The sequence below is a fragment of the Papio anubis genome, chromosome 18 (assembly GCF_008728515.1).
Source record: "Papio anubis isolate 15944 chromosome 18, Panubis1.0, whole genome shotgun sequence".
Taxonomy (NCBI): domain Eukaryota; kingdom Metazoa; phylum Chordata; class Mammalia; order Primates; family Cercopithecidae; genus Papio; species Papio anubis.
In genome coordinates, this window is record NC_044993.1 from 15,040,585 (window position 1) to 15,058,541 (window position 17,957).

The 17,957-nt window shown below is 45.4% G+C and overlaps 1 protein-coding gene across 3 annotated transcripts in view; it reads right to left on the bottom strand.

Moving 5' to 3' along the window:
* Positions 1-17,031, bottom strand: part of ZNRF1 (zinc and ring finger 1) — a 116,017-nt gene extending 98,986 nt beyond the window's left edge. For 2 of the 3 annotated variants that reach the window (XM_009196864.4, XM_009196865.3), the window contains exon 1: positions 15,965-17,013. In XM_009196864.4, coding sequence (XP_009195128.1) covers positions 15,965-16,388 — 424 coding nt within the window. In that variant the 5' untranslated portion in view covers positions 16,389-17,013. Of the gene's footprint in view, positions 1-15,964 lie in introns of all 3 variants that reach the window. The other variant, XM_003917177.4, reaches the window with a different exon arrangement.
* Positions 17,032-17,957: the final 926 nt, after the last annotated feature.

Here is a 17,957-nt window from a genome sequence, read left to right on the forward strand (position 1 = left end):
CCTGCCTCAGCCTCCCGAATAGCTGGGATCATAGGCATGCACCACCATGCCCAGCTAATTTTGTTTTTTTAGTAGAGACGAGGTTTCTCCATGTTGGTCAGGCTGGTCTCGAACTCCTGACCTCAGGTGATCCACCGCCCCCCCCTCCCCCTTCCTCTCAAAGTGTTGGGATTACAGGCGTGAGCTGCCATGCCCGGCCAATAAACATTGGTTTTAAATTACCCATGGATTAAGGATTTAAATACAAAAGGCAAATTTTTAAAACTTTTAGAAGAAAACATAACATCTTTATGACCTCAGGTAAATAAAATATTTCTTAATACATAAAATGTATAAGCCATAAGAGAAAATACTTGAATATTCAGTCATATTAAAATTAAATAACCATAAGAAATCACAAAAAGAATAAAGAGATAAACCACAAACTGAGAGAAGACACATCTACATTACATATGACAACAAAGAAATTATTATCCACAGACAAAACAAAACCAGTAAGAAACAGTTAAACCACCCAATATGAACATGAGTCAGACATGAACAAGTATTTCACAGAAGAAACAATGATTAAACATACAATATTAATACATTAATTATAGATAAATATATATTATGAAATATATAACAAATAAAATCACAACAATATACCATTTACACCCACGAGAGCTTGCCACAACTTAAGGTATGACAATATCAAATTTTGGCAAGGACACAGAACAAGCAAAAATATGTTATTTCAGGAGTGTAAATTGGTATAAGTACATTGGGGATTTACTGGGCAATATTTATGTATGAGTTAAAGATATATACACACACGTGCACGCACACACACACCCTGTAACCCCACTATTTCATGATTAAGGATGTACCCTAGAATAACTCATTCACGTATGTAAGGAAACAAAATTTTCAAAAACTAAAAATAACTTTAATATCCATTGATAACAGATCAAAAGATCAATAAATATATCAATAGAGTACCGCTGTGAAAATAAATGCGCTATAGCAATAAGTAGTAAAATGAATTTATATACTACCTCCATTTTGAGGTAGTGTATATACACACACACCCCTCATAATATCTTTCTCCTTCCATGTCTGTAGAGTTTACATAAAGTTTATGGAAAACAAATGCTGTTTTGGATAGCTACAAGGAGCAAAAGCATGAACACATATGGCGGGAGAAACACGAGTGACGGCAGTCGTTTCCTTTGGAAAGGGAAGAAGAAAATGGGAATAGGCCAAGGTACATACAATTATATCTGTAATGTTTTAGTTATTATAATCTGCTTGGTAAGGTGAGTGTATTATCTCTCTTGAATGCGTGGCGTGGCGGCTCACGCCTCTAATCCCAGCACTTTGGGAGGCTAAGGCGGGCGGATCATCTGAGGTCAGGAGTTCAAACTCCACCTCTACTAAAAATACAAAAAATTAGTCAGGTGTGGTGGCGTGTGCCTATACTCCCAACTACTCGGGAGGCTGAGGCAGGAGAATTACTCGAACCTGGGAGGCAGAGGTTGCAGTGAGCCAAAACCATACCACTGCCCCTTAGCCTGGGCAATACAGTGAGACTCCATCTCAAAAAAAAAAAAATAATTAAAAAAAAAAAAATAGGCCGGGCGCGGTGGCTCAAGCCTGTAATCCCAGCACTTTGGGAGGCCGAGACGGGCGGATCACGAGGTCAGGAGATCGAGACCATCCTGGCTAACACGATGAAACCCCGTCTCTACTAAAAAATACAAAAAACTAGCCAGGCGAGGTGGCAGGTGCCTGTAGTCCCAGCTACTCGGGAGGCTGAGGCAGGACAATGGGGTAAACCCGGGAGGTGGAGCTTGCAGTGAGCTGAGATCTGGCCACTGCACTCCAGCCTGGACGACAGAGCCAGACTCCGTCTCAAAAATAATAATAATAATAATAATAATAATAATTCCAAGACACCAAAGAGTTCCCATTCAGAGTCACACTACTATTTGAGTTCCTGAAATGTGCAAGTGAAACCAAAATTGAAACAGCACAAACCTCTGTGACTTTTCCATTTAGTAATCGCAGGACGAAAACTCAGAGTTCATTACTAAAAGTGAATGGACACGCTGGGCTCGGTGGCTCACGCCTGTAATCCCAGCACTATGGGAGACCAAGGTGGGTGGATCATGAGGTCGAGAGATTGAGACCAACCTGGCTAACATGGTAAAACCCCGTCTCTACTAAAAATACAAAAATTAGCTGGGCATGGTAGTATGCACCTGTAGTCTCAGCTACTCAGACTGAGGCAGGAGAATCGCTTGAACCTGGGAGGCGGAGGTTGCTGTGACCTGAGATCATGCCACTGCACTCCAGCCTGGGTGACAGAGCGAGACTCTGTCTCAAAAAAAAAAAAAAAAAAAAAACAAAGTGAATGGACAGAAAAAGTAAGAGTCAGGGCTCCAGGCTGGAACTCATGATAAGACTTACCCTGTGGGCCCTCAAGTAAAGAGACAGAGAAATAATTGTTACTCCTTTATAAAGGTGATCATCACTTTTCTCTGTAAGTGTTCTGAACTCCTTAGTCAAAAGATACTTTATAATTACTTGTATGCCATCATATAAAAGTGTTGAACCTCTACTACATAACCTAAGAAAAACTGGTCCTTTTCTGAACAGAGGTTCCTAATTGCTTTTTCCTTGTTTGAAGGAGTTAAAAGTTATTGTTGAAGGATATGCCTGTAATCCTACAGACCTGATGCCTTCAAGAAAACTCTCTCCCACAATTCTCTCTCCTGGTTCCATGCCTGTGCCCTTTATTATGTTTTGCTAGCTCTTATGCATCAAATGCTCACTTCCTGTTTCCTCTTTATTGAGCTCTGGAGACCTGGAACCGGTAACAGGCTTTGAAGAAAAGTACAAAGCCAGGAAAACACAGAAGACAGCCATGACTTTCCAAAGGAAAGCAAATCTTAACACGTTTCTAATAACCTTTCAGCCTTTCCCCCTGTCTGTAGCTTACGTAAGATACTGGTTCAGACATGAGTCCCGAGAAACTGTAAATCAATGAAGTTAAAAACAGTTAAAACTCAGGCTAGGTTGGCAGAAAAGTTTAAGACAGCCAGCTGAGATTTTATATCATAATCCTGGCTTGTTCTAAGCTCTCAGCATCCCTAAATGTTTCCTTTTCATTATCCCACAAGGAGGCTGACTGGGTGGCGTTTCCTCTGGGAGCCGCTCTAAATGCTTTAGACCTAAAATCTTAGAAGAGCACAGATGACCTTACATGAATCCACTCTCTGTAAAGTGTGCCATGATGACTGCCAAGCACCAAGCTGACCACATAGAAAAGGGGGGCACAGACAGTAAAGAAATTCCCCATGACCTCTAGATGCTCATCATTAGGTCCACAGCCATCCTTTAATCCAGAAAGCTGATGTTCTGCCTATAAATGGCTTCTGGCTCTCTAACTCAAGGCCTCCCTCCATCTCATGATCCTTTTACACTACAACGGTGTTTTAATTGAAACTCCAGTCTCACTGGTCATGCTACTGCAGCGATTCACTGGGCACAGCCTTCTCTGTTCTATTCTGCTGTCCTGCACTTTGAATTCAGGGCTTGGTGTCAGCATGGAAAGCACCAGTGTTATGATATGGCAGCCTTTGGTTATGTTCCCCCCAAGGGATTTATCATCCACAACCTACTCAAATCCCTCCCCCAACAGCTACCAAAAATTCCCCTGGTGAGAAATGCTATTATGAGAAGGGGTGGCTGCTTTGTGACTCACACTGTTTCATTAAAAAGATTTTTTTTTTCAAACAAATTTTCAGTAGAGGAATCCAAAGGTTTTCCAAAGCCACAGCAAAACAGAACAGCTCATAATACTATTTCTCAAAGGTCTGCCACTTCATAGGAGATTCCTATACCTCAAAATACTGGAGACATTTAGATTCACTATCCTTTTGTGCTGCACTTGGCCTCTGGGTTGAGAAAGTAGGTAGGAAATGGATGAATTAAACACAGCCAACATGACTGGGCTCGTCAGATATTAAGATGGACGGCAGCTAGCTTGCAAGTCAGCCCTCATCACAGGTCTTAAGAATTGCTTATAGCTTTCCAGGGCACTGGCTGCAATGGCATGAATGTTTCAGTCATAGCTAACCAGAGTTGAGGAAATCTAATAATATATGATGTACATGGGTATTTAGGGACACTTGTTATAGCAGCAGGCAGAGCTATAAAAAAGTGTCTTTGGCCAGGCATGGTAATGTGTGCCCACAGTCCTAGCTACTCAGGAGGCTAGGGTGGGAGGATGTCTTAAGCCCAGGAGTTCATGTCCAGCCTGGGCAACACAATGAGACCCCGTCTCTGAAAAGTTTGTTTTTAATTAAAAAATAAAAGTTTCTTTGAAAAGCTGACTTACACTGCTGTTATATTTTTTATCCTAAATGGTGTTACACCATTTAGATCGTTTACACAATATAAATGGACTAGAACAATATTACAGAAAACTAATTTGTTAGGTTGGAATCCCAAGGGCTCCCCCAAATCCTTGTAGGATTCCCAGAATACTCAGGCAGGCAGCAGGATAAAAGAATCTTAATGGTTCTCTCCAAAAAAGGCACCTTCTCCACAGGGAAAAAGTTATTTAAGATGGAAACAAACGAAAAGATCTCCAAAAAGCTAAGAAGTATGGGCAAAATGACCATGTCAGATGAGGCCTGTGATCTTGGGTTTTCCTACCTCTGTTCCTGAATCCAGGTTAAAGCTTCTCCTGGGCTGGGCTTGGTGGCTCAAGCCTGTAATCCCAGCACTTTAGGAGGCCGAGACGGGCGGATCACGAGGTCAGGAGATCGAGACCATCCTGGCTAACGTGGTGAAACCCCGTCTCTACTAAAAAATACAAAAAACTAGCCAGGCGAGGTGGCGGGCGCCTGTAGTCACAGCTACTCGGGAGGCTGAGGCAGGAGAATGGGGTGAACCTGGGAGGCGGAGCTTGCAGTGAGCTGAGATCTGGCCACCGTACTCCAGCCTGGGCGGCAGAGCGAGACTCCGTCTCAAAAAAAAAAAAAAAAAAAAGCTTCTCCTAGCCGGGCATGGTGGCTCACGCCTGCAATCCCAGCACTTTGGGAAGCCAAGGCAGGCGGATCACTTGAGGTCAGGAATCCAAGACCAGCCTGGCCAAATGGCGAAACCCCATCTCTACTAAAAATACAAAAATACAAAATTAGCCGGCTGTGGTGGCACATGCTTGTAATTCCAGCTACTTGGGAGGCTGAAGCAAGAGAACTGCTTGAGCCTGGGAGGCAGAGGTTGCAGTGAGTGGAGATCGTGCCACTGCACTCCAGCCTGATGATAGAGCGAGACTCCTCAAAAAAAAAAAAAAAAAAAAAAAAGTACAGAGGTAACTAATTTCAGAACAACTCTTCATGAAGTATGGATTAATTACTTTTCAGAGGGCTCAAGCTACTACCAACAAGAAAGCTGGAGCACTGACTGCTATGACAAGTCTGATTCACCAAGACCAAGATGAGAGACCATACATACCTAAATACGAGGTGAAATTTCTCTAAAAATTATCCTTCTGAAAGTAAGGCACTACCAAGAGCCAAGGTACTCATAAAATCTCTCGGCATGAAACAATTCATTAAATTCTTTATTTTGAGCAAAATGTACTCAAATATAACACAGATTTATTACTTATTCCCGAGGGGAATACATTACAGTGTTGGCTATCATAAACAAGGCTTTAAAAAGTTTCTTAAAACTACACTAAAATCAACAATAAAGAAAAAAACCACCCAGGCTGGGCGCGGTGGCTCACACCTGTAATCCCAGCACTCTGGGAGGCTAAGGCGGGTGGATCACCTGAGGCCAGGAGTTCCAGACCAGCCTAGCCAATATGGTGAAAACCAGTCTCTACTAAAAATACAAAAATTAGCCGGGCATGATGGCAGGCGCCTATAATCCCAGCTACTCTGGAGGCTGAGGCAGGAGAATCACTTGAACCTGGGGGGTGAAGGTTGCAGTGAGCTGAGACTGCACCACTGCACTTCAGCCTGGGCAACAGGGCAAAACTCCGTATCAAAAAAAAAAGAAAGAAAGAAAAAAGCAACCTGATTCAAACGTGCATATACAAATAGGTATTTCTCCAAAAAAGATATACAAATGGCCAATAAACACATGAAAAGATCCTCAACATCACTAATCATTAGAGAAATGCAAATGAAAACTATGGGATACTACCTCACATCCATTAAGATGGCTACTATTAAAAAAAAAAAAAGAAACAGAAAATAACAAGTATTAGCAAGGATGTGGAGAAACTGGAAGGCTGTGCACTGTTGGTAGGAATATAAAATGGTGCAGCTGCTGTAGAAAACAGTATGGTGGTTCTTCCAAACATTAAAAATAGAATCACCAAACGATGGAGCAATTCCACTTCCGGGTATATCCTCCAAAGGACTGAAAGCAGGGTCCTGAAGAGATACTAAGAAATTCACATTTCTAACAATGAATTACAGCTATTTACAACAGCTAAAATGTGGAAGCAACCCAAGTGTCCAGCAACAGATGAACGGAAAGTGAAATGTGGGAGACAGACAATGGAATACGTACGATTCAACCTTTACAAGAAAGGAAATTCTGAAACATGCTACAATGTGGATGAACCTTGAGGACATTATGCTAAGTGAAATAGGACAGCCACAAAAAGACAAACACTGTATGAGTCCACTTACATGCAGTATTTAGAGTATCACTAAACTGTACACTTAAAAACGGTTAAGATAGTAAATTGTTACATGTATTTTATGACAGTTTAAACAAAAAAAAACTGGGGAGGTGGGGGAGAGGGGAACCAGCACAGAAGTGTACATGTTATGAAGCTCAGAGACATAGACTTATAATACCAAGGAGGAAATTTCCTTCTGGGTATTTGTGGCTTGGGATAAATTTTACAGAGACAGATTTAAAAAGTGGTGAATCATGCTTCTAGAAAATAGTGTTCAATGACCAGAAAGAAAAGTGGCTCTAGGGATGACAAAGATACTGAAATCAAAAATGCAGATGAAGAGTTTGAAAATCAGTTTTTCTTTCGATAAAAACTGATTTTTATGAGAGGACAGAGGATCCCTTGTACTAAGACATATGAGGAATTTCTTGATGGGTTCTTGGCTGGAACCACAAAGAAAAGATCACCTGCCCCAACCCAGAAGTAGGGCTTTGGAAAAAAATGAGTGAAGAGAAGAAGTATATACCCTCGCAGCAGCCTCATGGACAAACACCTACTTTTATCTGTTTATTCAACAGAGGAGCTGATGAAAAGGTGAAATCTCCCAGAAGCTAAAATATACTGACTCTTAAGGAGTGAGGAAGCAAAGATTCTTGGAAACAATAAGTTAATCGCTCTATAATAAATATATATATTCTCAGCACCTACCATAGGTCCTGGTATCCCAGATGCTATCAATGGAATAAATGAATGTTTTTGTTCAACAGATCGTCACACACAAAGAAAAAAAAGTCTTATATTTTTAGGTCAGTCAGAGAAAAGGAAAAACAGGTCTTCCAACCTCTTTAAAGCCTGGATTCATCCTAAGCTCTTGACTTGTCTAGCTGCCTGGCTGGGGATGTAGGAAAGAGGGTAACTCAGGAAGCCCTTCTGTAGCACCAGCAGCCAAAGAAGAAAAGTCAGGAGGAAGACAAGTCCAGAAGGAAAGGGGACACTGACACAATTACCTTCTGTTCAGAGCAAATTCAATTCTCAGACCAAGGCGAATTGGCTTGGGCCTATATGCAGGCAATAATGCTTAGTCCCATGTAAAAGAAAACCATCAAATAGCCAACAATGTTGTTCCTGGTTGAACCTACCCTCTGGGAGCTGTAGAGATTGCTTAGCAAATATCTGACTAGAAATACTGAAAATAAAGGCCAGGCACAGTGGCTTCACACTTATAATCCCAGTGCTTTGGGAAGCTGAGGCGGAAGGCTCACTTGAGGCGGAAGGCTCACTTGAGGCCAGGAGTTCAAGAGCAGCCTGGGCAACGTGGTGAGACTAACTTCTCTACCAAAAAAAAAAAAAAAAAAAAGTAAAAAAGTTATCTGGGCATGGTAGCATAGCATCTGTAGTCCCAGTACTCCAGAGGCTAAGGCGTGAGAATTGCTTGAGACCAGGAGTTCCAGGCTGCAGAGAGCGTGATCTTGCTATTGCACTCCAGTCTGGGCAAGAGAAGAAAAACCTTTCTCTAAAGAAAAATAAAAAGAAAAAATAAATAAAAAGAAAGCCAATGAATACATCAAAAAAGCATTCAGAGTTTATTTCTGTGTTTGGGGAGAGAAAAACTAAATGCTTCGTGGAGTTGAGTTTCAGATGCAGAAGTTCTTCTCACTTGCTTTCAGGTTCATTTGTTAAAAACTCAGATTCTCGGGTCTCCAGCTCTAGTGAATTCTGGGAGTGGGGTCCAGTCATCTGCATTGTTAACTACCTCCCTAGAGAATACTGGGCACCATTAAGTTTAAGAACCCTTTCGAATCATTCACAGAAATCAGGAGAGCTCTTGCTGTATCTGCCTCCTTCTTGTTATAGATCCACGAGTGCACTATAAATTCTCATCATGCCTCCCCTAACTTGGAGTTTACAGGGATCCAGTGAACTCTTCCTTCCTCCTTTCTCCCAACAGAGGAAAGCTGTGTGTTCAAGACTAACAGTTCTAGGGAGGTCTCAAGGTAAACAGTCTCATCAGTCTAGAAACTATTTCAGCTGCTGCTTTAGGATTAAATTTGGGGTCTGGCATGGTGGCTCACACCTGTAATCCCAGCACTTTAGGAGGCTGAGGCAGGAGGATTGCTGGAGCCCAGGAGTTTAAGACCAGCCTGGGCAACAAATGGAGACCCCATTTACACAAAATTAAAAATTAGCCAGGTGTAGCGGCATATGCCTGTAGTCCCAGCTACTCAGGAGGCTGAGGAAGGAGGAACGCTTCAGCCCTATAGGCTGAGGCTGCAGTGAGCCATGATCGTGCCACTGCACTCCGGCCTGAACTGAGCGAGACCCTGTCTAAAATATATATATATATAAAGGACAGAAACCCAACTGCTGGATTCAAGGATAAACCTGTGTTCAAGTGAGAACCTAAGATTCAGAAGTGAAAACTGCTGGGTCTCTAAGAATCCCCTTCTCACACTCAAGACTAAATCCATGGTAATTACTATGAACCATCTGATTCAGACTAGGCCATGAGAAAGCTTGGAAAAGAAACAGACTGAAATTTATATGTAACCATCATCCTAAAAGACTGAGGTGGCCAGGCGCAATAGCTCATGCCTATAATGCCAGCACTCTGGGAGGCCGAGGCAGGCGGATCACCCGAGGTCAGGAGTTTGAGACCAGCCTGGCCAACATGGTAAAACCCCGTCTCTACTAAAAATACAAAACTTAGTCAGGCATGGTGGTGTATGCCTGTAATCCCAGCTACTTGCGAGGCTGGGGCAGAAGAATCACTTGAACCTGGAAGGCGGATGTTGCAGTGAGCTGAGATCGCGCCACTGCACTCCAGCCTGGGTGACAGAGTGAGACTCTATCTCAATCAATCAATCAATCAATCATCAGTCAATAACTGACTGACTGAGGTTAAGATTTAGGTTTTGAGCTAACTTCAAGATTCTAGAACCACAACCTCAGTGATCCACTGTCATTAAAAACACCCCTACCTGAGGATGAGGAGGAGCAGAATCAATATCCCATTTAAGTTACCACCACTTCCCTATGAAGTTTTTCCAATTTTGAAACTGTCAAAATTGAAGCTTAGTTTTATAATTGAGTATACAGCAGTACCCCTTGTCCAAGGCTTCACTTTACATAGTTTCAGTTACCCGTGGTCAACAGAGGTCTGAAATATTAAGATACCTTCATGCACCGCCCAACATGCATGGGTCAACAACCAACTGCATACATGATGGTGGTCCCGTAAGACTATATACTGCACCTTTTCTATGTTTAGACACACAAATACTTACAACTGTATTACAATTGCCAACAGTGTTCAGCACAATTACATGTTGCACAGGTTGGTAGCCTAGGAGCACTAGGAGCAACATATAATCTAGGTATGTAGCAGGCTATACCACCTAGGTCCGTGTAAGTATGCCCTAAGATGTTTGCCCAGTGACAAAATCTCTTAATGACCCATTTCTCAGAAAGCATCCCTATCATCAAGCAATGCATGACTGTACTTTGAGACAGGGAGAGAGAAAACACATTCATATAACTTTTATCATAGCATATTGTTATAATTGTTCTATTATTAGTTACTGCTATTGAGTTTTTATTGTGCCTGATTTATAAATAAAACTTTATCAAAAGTATGTATATACAGGAAAAGACACAGTAGATACAGCGTTCAGGTTAGGTACTATCCACAGTTTCAGGCATCCACTGGGGGTACTGGAACGGATCCCCTTTGGATAAGGAGGAACTACTACACTCAAATTTCTGTGCCCAACATGCTTGGGATGAATACCACATATGTAAAATATAAAGCATGTTCCTTTTCCCGAAAGGAACTAGAGCTTGCTTCCTTTCTTTGGCTAAGAGTGGCCTAACTCAAAGTATTCCTTGTGACATGACATATTGAGGTGCATCCTTGTTTAATATCAAAATGTACATATCCTATAAAACAAATGCTTTAAGAGCTAAGCCACTGTTTCTTACAACACCATTCAAACCTCAGTAAGCAAGAGTTAACTATGACCTTCAAGAAAGTATCTTTGCCTCGGGGTAACTTTTCTATTTTAAGCAAATAAGCCCTCATGGTAATAAAGAGCTAAAAATTCTGCTTTTTAAAAAAAGTTTTCATTAACAATAGAAGTTTTGTAGGGCAGGAGACCCATCATGCTCTTTGGAGACCACAGAATGCTTTTCCTTCTCCAGAAACCAGGTGAAGGCCCATTACTTCTAGCACACCTATGGCAGGGCACAAAGGCTTTCTGATCCACTCCAAGGGAGCTGGCAACTCTCCCCCATTAGCTAACAATAAAAGAAAATTAAATCACTTGAGAACCCTACAGTGGCAGCAAAATAGAACCCAAGAGATATCCTGCTAGCATGTTCAAAGACTTATTAAAAGGCACCTTGGGCCAGGCATGGTGGCTTATGCCTATAATCCCAATACCTTGGGAGGTTGAGGTGGGAGGATTGCTTAAAGCCCGGAGTTTGAGACCAGCCTAGGCAACACAGTGAGACCTCATCTCTACAAAAGATTGTATAAAAATTAGCCAGGCGTGGTGGTGTGCACCTAAGTCGCAACTACTCTGGAAGCTGAGGTGGGAAGATGGCTTGAGCCCAGGAGTTTGAGGCTACAGTGAGCCATGATTACACCATGGCACTCCAGCCTAGGTGACAGAGCAAGACCCTGTCTCAAAAAAAAAAAAAAAATAACAAAAACAAAACACAATCACCTTGTATCAGTCTCAGTTGATGGCTTGATGACAATAAAGAACAGTTTAGACTTTTCTGAATGTGTGTGTATATATACATATATATATACACACACATACACATATGACTAAGAAGTTGAAGTGAAGCCCTCAATGGCCAGCCCTTTTATAGTAGAACCTAGAAAACAGCAACTTCTTTCGACATGGTGAATCCTGCATGTTTTGTATCCCACATTTGGAAATCCATACTCTGAGACAAACAGAGCTACTGAAAGAGAATGACCAGACCTCCAGAATAGCACCGAGGCAGCCATCAGGAGTTATAGCAAAACTTACATTTTAACGTGGAATGGTAGGGACTCACTCTGCTTCTAGAAAGCAGCCCTTATCAGCGGCATTATGAGTAAAAGCAGCCCACCAATGCAGGTCAGACTTTAGGACACAGAACCAGATTCCATTTGGGGGCTACAGCTAGCACAGCTGTAAACCTCTCCACCCATCAAATTCTGAGACGATTAGGCCAGGCACGGTGGCTCATGCCTGTAGTCCCAGCACTTTGGGAAGCCAAGCTGGGAGGATCATCTGAGCCCAGGAGTCTGAGACTGCAGTGAGCTACGATCTTGCCACTGCACTCCAGCCTGGGTAACAGAATAAGACCCTGTCTCAAAAGGAAAAAAAAAAAAAATCTGAAGTGACTGAAGGCAGACAACTATAAGAGAGTGCCCCCATTGGAACTCCACCACTCTCCATTTAGATGTCCTTTGGCTTTTGTGCACATTATCTCATGAGACCCTCACCATGACTCTGAGAGGTAAGCAGGACAGGTGTCTTCTCCATTTTACTGATGAATAAATTGTGACTGAGGTTAAATGACTCACTTGCCCAAGGTCACAGGTCATGCAGCTAATCAGCTGTCTAACCAGGAAATGGGCCCAGCACTCTGACTCGCAGGCCAGCACAATCTCCAGGACACCACGCGACTTCCTAATGTTTTCAGATAAGAGGCAGAAGAGGGTACTGGTTAAGAGCCCAGGTTCTGGCACCAGCCAACCTGCATTCCGATCCCATCTCCACCACCTACCAACTGCCTGATCTCGTGTGAGTTCCTTAACCTCCCCCAAACCTGTTTCCTTACCTGTACAATGGGGGTAGGGGAGAACAGTCTTACTTCATAGAGTTATAGTGATGATTAAGTGAGATGATGAACATAAAGCACTCAAATTCAGGTACTCAAAAAATGTGAGAGGAAGGCACAGTGCAGGACCCACAGCAGAGATCAAGGAACACAGTCCTGCTCTCATGGAGCTTAGACTTTAGGCAAACTGTACGCAAAAAAAGTAAAAGATAAAATGTTTACAAAGTATGTTAAGAATGATTAAGGTGCAGGGCGCAGTAGCTCACGCCTGTAATCCCAGCACTTTGGGAGGCCGGTTCAGGCAGATCACCTGAAGTCGGTAGTTTGAGACCAGCCTGATAAACATGGAGAAACCCCCATCTCTACTAAAAATGCAAAATTAGCCCCAAGCTTATTAGGCGTGGTGGCGCATGCCAGTAATCCCAACTACTCCGGAGGCTGAGGCAGGAGAATTGCTTGAACCCGGGAGGCGGAGGCTGCGGTAAGCTGAAGTCATGCCACTGCACTCCAGATTGGGCAACAAGAGTGAAACTCCGTCTCAAAAAAAAAAAAAAGAATGATTAAGGTAACAAGTGAGTGACTGGAGAGAATAACAGGAGGGGCCAATTTTTAAGAGTGGTCTCTAAGCCCTAAGGGATCAGAAAGAGGATTGCGTGTGAAGAATGGACAGAAAAGCACTCCAGGCATAGGGAATGGGATACGTGGGGGTCACAGCACAGGGAAGCCAGGAACCTAGAGAAGACAAATGTGACTACAGCGCTTCCTCTCCCGGGATTTGCAGAGCAAGGCTGGAGCTCATGAGGATGACCACAACTATCTTAAAAACGACAAAGATGAGGCTCGAGAGAGGGGATGTATCTTGCCCAAGGTCACAGCTGCTCAGAGGAGGAGCTGGGACCAGGGCTCTTCCGTATTCTACCTCTAGACTCAGCCTAAGCCCACGCTCTCTGAGATGGCCTCGGATACACTGAACTCCCCCATGTATTTCACTGACAACTGTTTTCTGTACCCATGAAGAGTTGCAAAAGCACCTTGAAAACACAAGGAAACGCATCATATCAACTTCCAGGCATCTAATCAATTGTGCACCAAAATCTTTACCCTTCTAATCTTACAACACAACAGCAAAAGCTGCTTAGACCTTACTCAAAGGCTCCAAAGCAGAAACAAGTTTTGCTTCTTGCAGCAATGAGCAACAGAGGAAACACGTCCTGGAAGATCCCATGGTCTGTTTCAGGTGAGATGGAACAGATGCTGCACACGAAGGTTCATCTCAAATGAACTGCACAGGAAAAGTTAATGACTTTATGTAAATAAAAGAATAAATCCCTAAAGCAGTGGTTCACAACCAGAGTGATACCAGCCACACCCCAGAGGGCATTTGGGAGTTCTTGGGGACATTTTGGGGTGACACACTGAACTGCTGGATGCTATCAGCATTTAGTAGGTGGGGCCAGGTATGCTCAATGTCTTGCAGAAGGACATGATGGTCCTACACAGTAAGGAACAGATTACCTACAATATTAATAGCAGCCTCCCATACACGCTTTTGACACCCTTCCCCAAAGGATTAATGTGCTCCAACTTTCCTGTCCCCACAGTTCAGTGGCTCTCCCTACTCTCACCATAACAGGATGAAAAAAAATAAGCTTTCACAGCTTAGGACTGAAATTCTGGAATCCAATTGTAAGCTCATAACTTTAGCATGGAACCTGGCAGTAGCATAATAAATAAATTTTTAGTAAGAGACAGACTTAAGAAATTTCAGCAAAAAAAAAAAAAAACTCCCTTTCTCCCTCCCTACATATCTCATGTTTTTCAACACACAAAATTCTGTGATTTTAGAGAAACTTCGTATAGTGCTTTTAAGTTCAAAACCAGATGCTCATTACAGTTCTTTTAAACACCTAACCAGTCATCTCAAAAATATGGCTAACTCTCTGAACTAAATTTCATAGGAAAGATTATTAATTTCAAAATGCCTAATTTTGATCAAATGCCTGAAAGAGCCAAAGGCAATCATGTTTTGCATCTCATTCAGGTCAGAGTTCGATGAGGTCAGAAAAGCTCCAATGATATCCGGAGGTCTGTTCAGAGATTAAAATATCATCCTAACAATTCACAAGCTACTTCTAAGGGTTACCCTAAATTAGTCACTAACAGTTCGTCCCCCAACTCTATTTCACATAGTTTATAGAATTGACAAAAAAAACGAACCAAATGAAAACAAACCCCAGGCTATTTGCAGGGAGGGGGAAAGCGATACCCCAAAAGTCAACCCTATTTCACAGTGGGTAAAACAGTGATCCACAAGATATTACCCTCCATAAAGTACCCTAAAGGCAGGAGCAATCTTTCCCCTACACAATATCTAAATTTTCCCAACTCACCCAAAAGAACCTTAAGATGTAACTTATTCACTCAACTTGCCAATTAGCAAACAGCGGCCCCATACACCTTTAGGCCAATTTTCTAGAAGCCTGACCTAGCAGACAGACCTGTTTTCCTCCTGCCAGGCCTTTTTTGCCCTCCCACTAGGAGCCTGGGAAATCCCCCTCCAACCTTTTGCTGGCCTGTCACCAGAAGTTCATAAAATGAATTCATCCAGATTCTCTGAATCCTCCTTTTCCCCAGTCATGTGCCAACAGTCAGGCAATAATGCCCCACCTTGACAGGCTCCCTGTTACAAAAAGATGCAGATTCACGGGAAGACCAAGCACTTAGCATGGAGCAGAAGAAAAAAGATGGAGGGAGGTGAGAGTCGTGGAGCCAAGTCTGCTGCATGCAGTACGGGTGACCAGAGCCCTGGTCCTGCAAAGCCCCCGCGAGACTCGCCGGCTGGGCCCTCCGTACAGCAGCCACACCTGTCTATGCCAGCCGCCTGCCGGCTGCTCCATTTTAAACATTTCAAACAGATCTCCAGCAGGGTGGCAAAACTGGGCACCTCTCTCTCCCAGCAAGAGTGAGAGCCCTAATCCAGGCATCACTTGCCCCTAATTTTATTTCATTTTCATACTCTCTGTTTAGGAGACACTGCTTGCTCCAACTGGCTCCATCTCTCCGTTACTGGTGAGGCAGACACAGTGCTGCAGTGGCAGAATGGAAGCACCCAGGCTGACTTGCTCTCAGCCAGAGAAGACCTCTTCTCTGAGGAGGGAGACGCCAATAAATCGGACTCCAATAGGTAGGCTTCGCTCTGCCCTTCCACAAGTGAACACACGCCGGGAGTCCTACATCGCCAGGCTCCGCAACCTTGCAGAAAGCCTAGTTTCCAGAGGGTAGGTATCCCATTCATCCCTTGGCATCGGGAACCAAAGGGAAGGCAGACAGATCCCGGTCGTGCACTATATTCCCAAACCTTGGCACGCACGCGAAGGCTTAGGGGCGCCCCGGCGCGCCCTCCCTCCTAGGCCTCCACCACCGTGGACTCACCACTGTGCGAGCTGAACCACCTGGGTGCGATGTGCAGAGGTAGAGCATCCGCCAGCGAGGCTCGGGAGCCCAGGTACAGCATCCCGTCTCTATGGTGACTGCCGCCCGTCTCCTGGTAACCATTGCCATGGGCATAGGTGGAGTCGGACGCGGACCCTCCGCCGCCGGGCGCCCTCTCAGAGTCGCCGGTGCCCCGGGAGGCGGGGGTGTAGAGGCCAAAGGGCACCCCCCCGGCTGTGCTGGGGTCCATGCCCATGCCTGCCACCGAGCTGACCGAGCGGCTGCGCAGCCCCATGGCCCCGCCGCCCGTCCGGTAGTGCCCGAAATGGGGCGCCCCTCCCGGCGGCGGCACGGCGCTGTCATCGGTGGAGACCCCCGGGAAGGGGCCCCGGGAGCGGGCCGCCGTGCTCTGCTTGCCCCCCATGCTCGCCCGGGCCCCGGTGGGGCGGGAACCTGGAGGCCGAGACCCTCCCCCACTTCTCAGCAGCGGGGGGAGGGCTGGGCGAGCATAAAGGGGGAGGGAGTCAAAAAGGAGACCCGAAGGGAGAAAAGAAAAAAAGCAAAAGAAAAAAGGAAAAAACCCGCGGGGCGGAAGAGGCAGGCGGGCGGGCGGGGATCCCAAACTCAGAATTTCAAACGATCCAAGCCAAACGCATGTTTCCCCTCAAGGTCCAAAGAGGCGCAGTCCGGCGCGGGCTCCGCGCGCCACAGGCCGCCCCCGGGCTCCGAAAGCCGGGGGAGCCGCAGGGAAAGAGGGAGGGAGGCGGCGGCGAGAGGCAGGCGGGCGCGGGGAGGCGCCGGAGGAGGCCGCCCGCCCCGCGGGAGGAGGCGGAGGACCGGGGGCGCCAGGCGCGTCCCCCGCCTCAGGACGCCGCGACCATGGACGGCGGCCCGGACCTCTCCAGGCCTCGGGCGGGCCGCGGCGCTGGGCGGCCAGGCGCAGCTCGGGAAGCCGCGGTCGCGTCGCGTCGCGCTCTCGCTTCAGTCGCCGCCGGCCCCGCCAGCCGCGCCACCCCGCTCGGTCCCGGACAGCGCTTGCCGGCGCTCCTCGCCGCCGTGGAGACAATGGAGGGCGGCAGAGCGCAGGCGCGGCCCGCGCCCCCGCCCCCTCCCCCCGTCGGGTTAACCCTTTCGCGGCCCCTGCGGCGCCCGGGCAGCTGACGCCCCAGCAGTCCCCACCCACCGCCCGCCCCCGGCCGGCCTGTGACCTAGGCGGCCTGAGCCACTGGGCGTTAGCCACAGAAACCAGATGTCTTTGAAAAGCAAACACTTCTTAAGTCCCTGAAAATGGCAAATTATTCAGGGGGAACCACGTATGGGGGAGGGGCAGCAATGGTTCGAGGGGGTGGGAAGGAAACACCGGGAAGAAGGAGATTTACTCCTTACGCCTACCTGGCTCTGAGGGTCACCAGTCGAGCTCCCCTCCTGGCACAAATTTGCCCCCACAGCACCCTCTGGTGGACGTGATGTCCATTCTTTCGGGGGTTCCCCATCCAAGCACCTCTCAGGTCCGGAATCTCAACATTTGGCGGGGTTTCGCTATTTGGGGGTAAACAGCGCCATGGGGACACTCGTGAATCCGGAGTGTTGCTGACACTAGGTCAGAACTTCCTATTTTGGGCTTAAGCAAATGAGTAGATTCCTTAGCTAAAATGTAATTTTCAGAATCAATAGAGGTACCATAAAATGTGAATAGATATGGATATGGAAATAAAACAACGTAGCTAGAAGTGATCATAGAAACCTTCTGTCCAAGGTTGGAGCCTTGTTTTGTTTACTATGTTCTGTGTTTCAGCCTACACCACGGCCAAGGACACGGTGGGTACTCAATAGGTGTATTGTTGACCAAGCCTGCATCATTTTGCAAGGGAGGGTTCCTTTGATACCTCAGTCCGTCTTTCTCTCCTATATTCACATTCATTCACTGAACAACTGTTTTTCTTTTTCTTTTTTTTCTTTCTTTTTATTTCGAGACATAATCTCACTCTGTCAC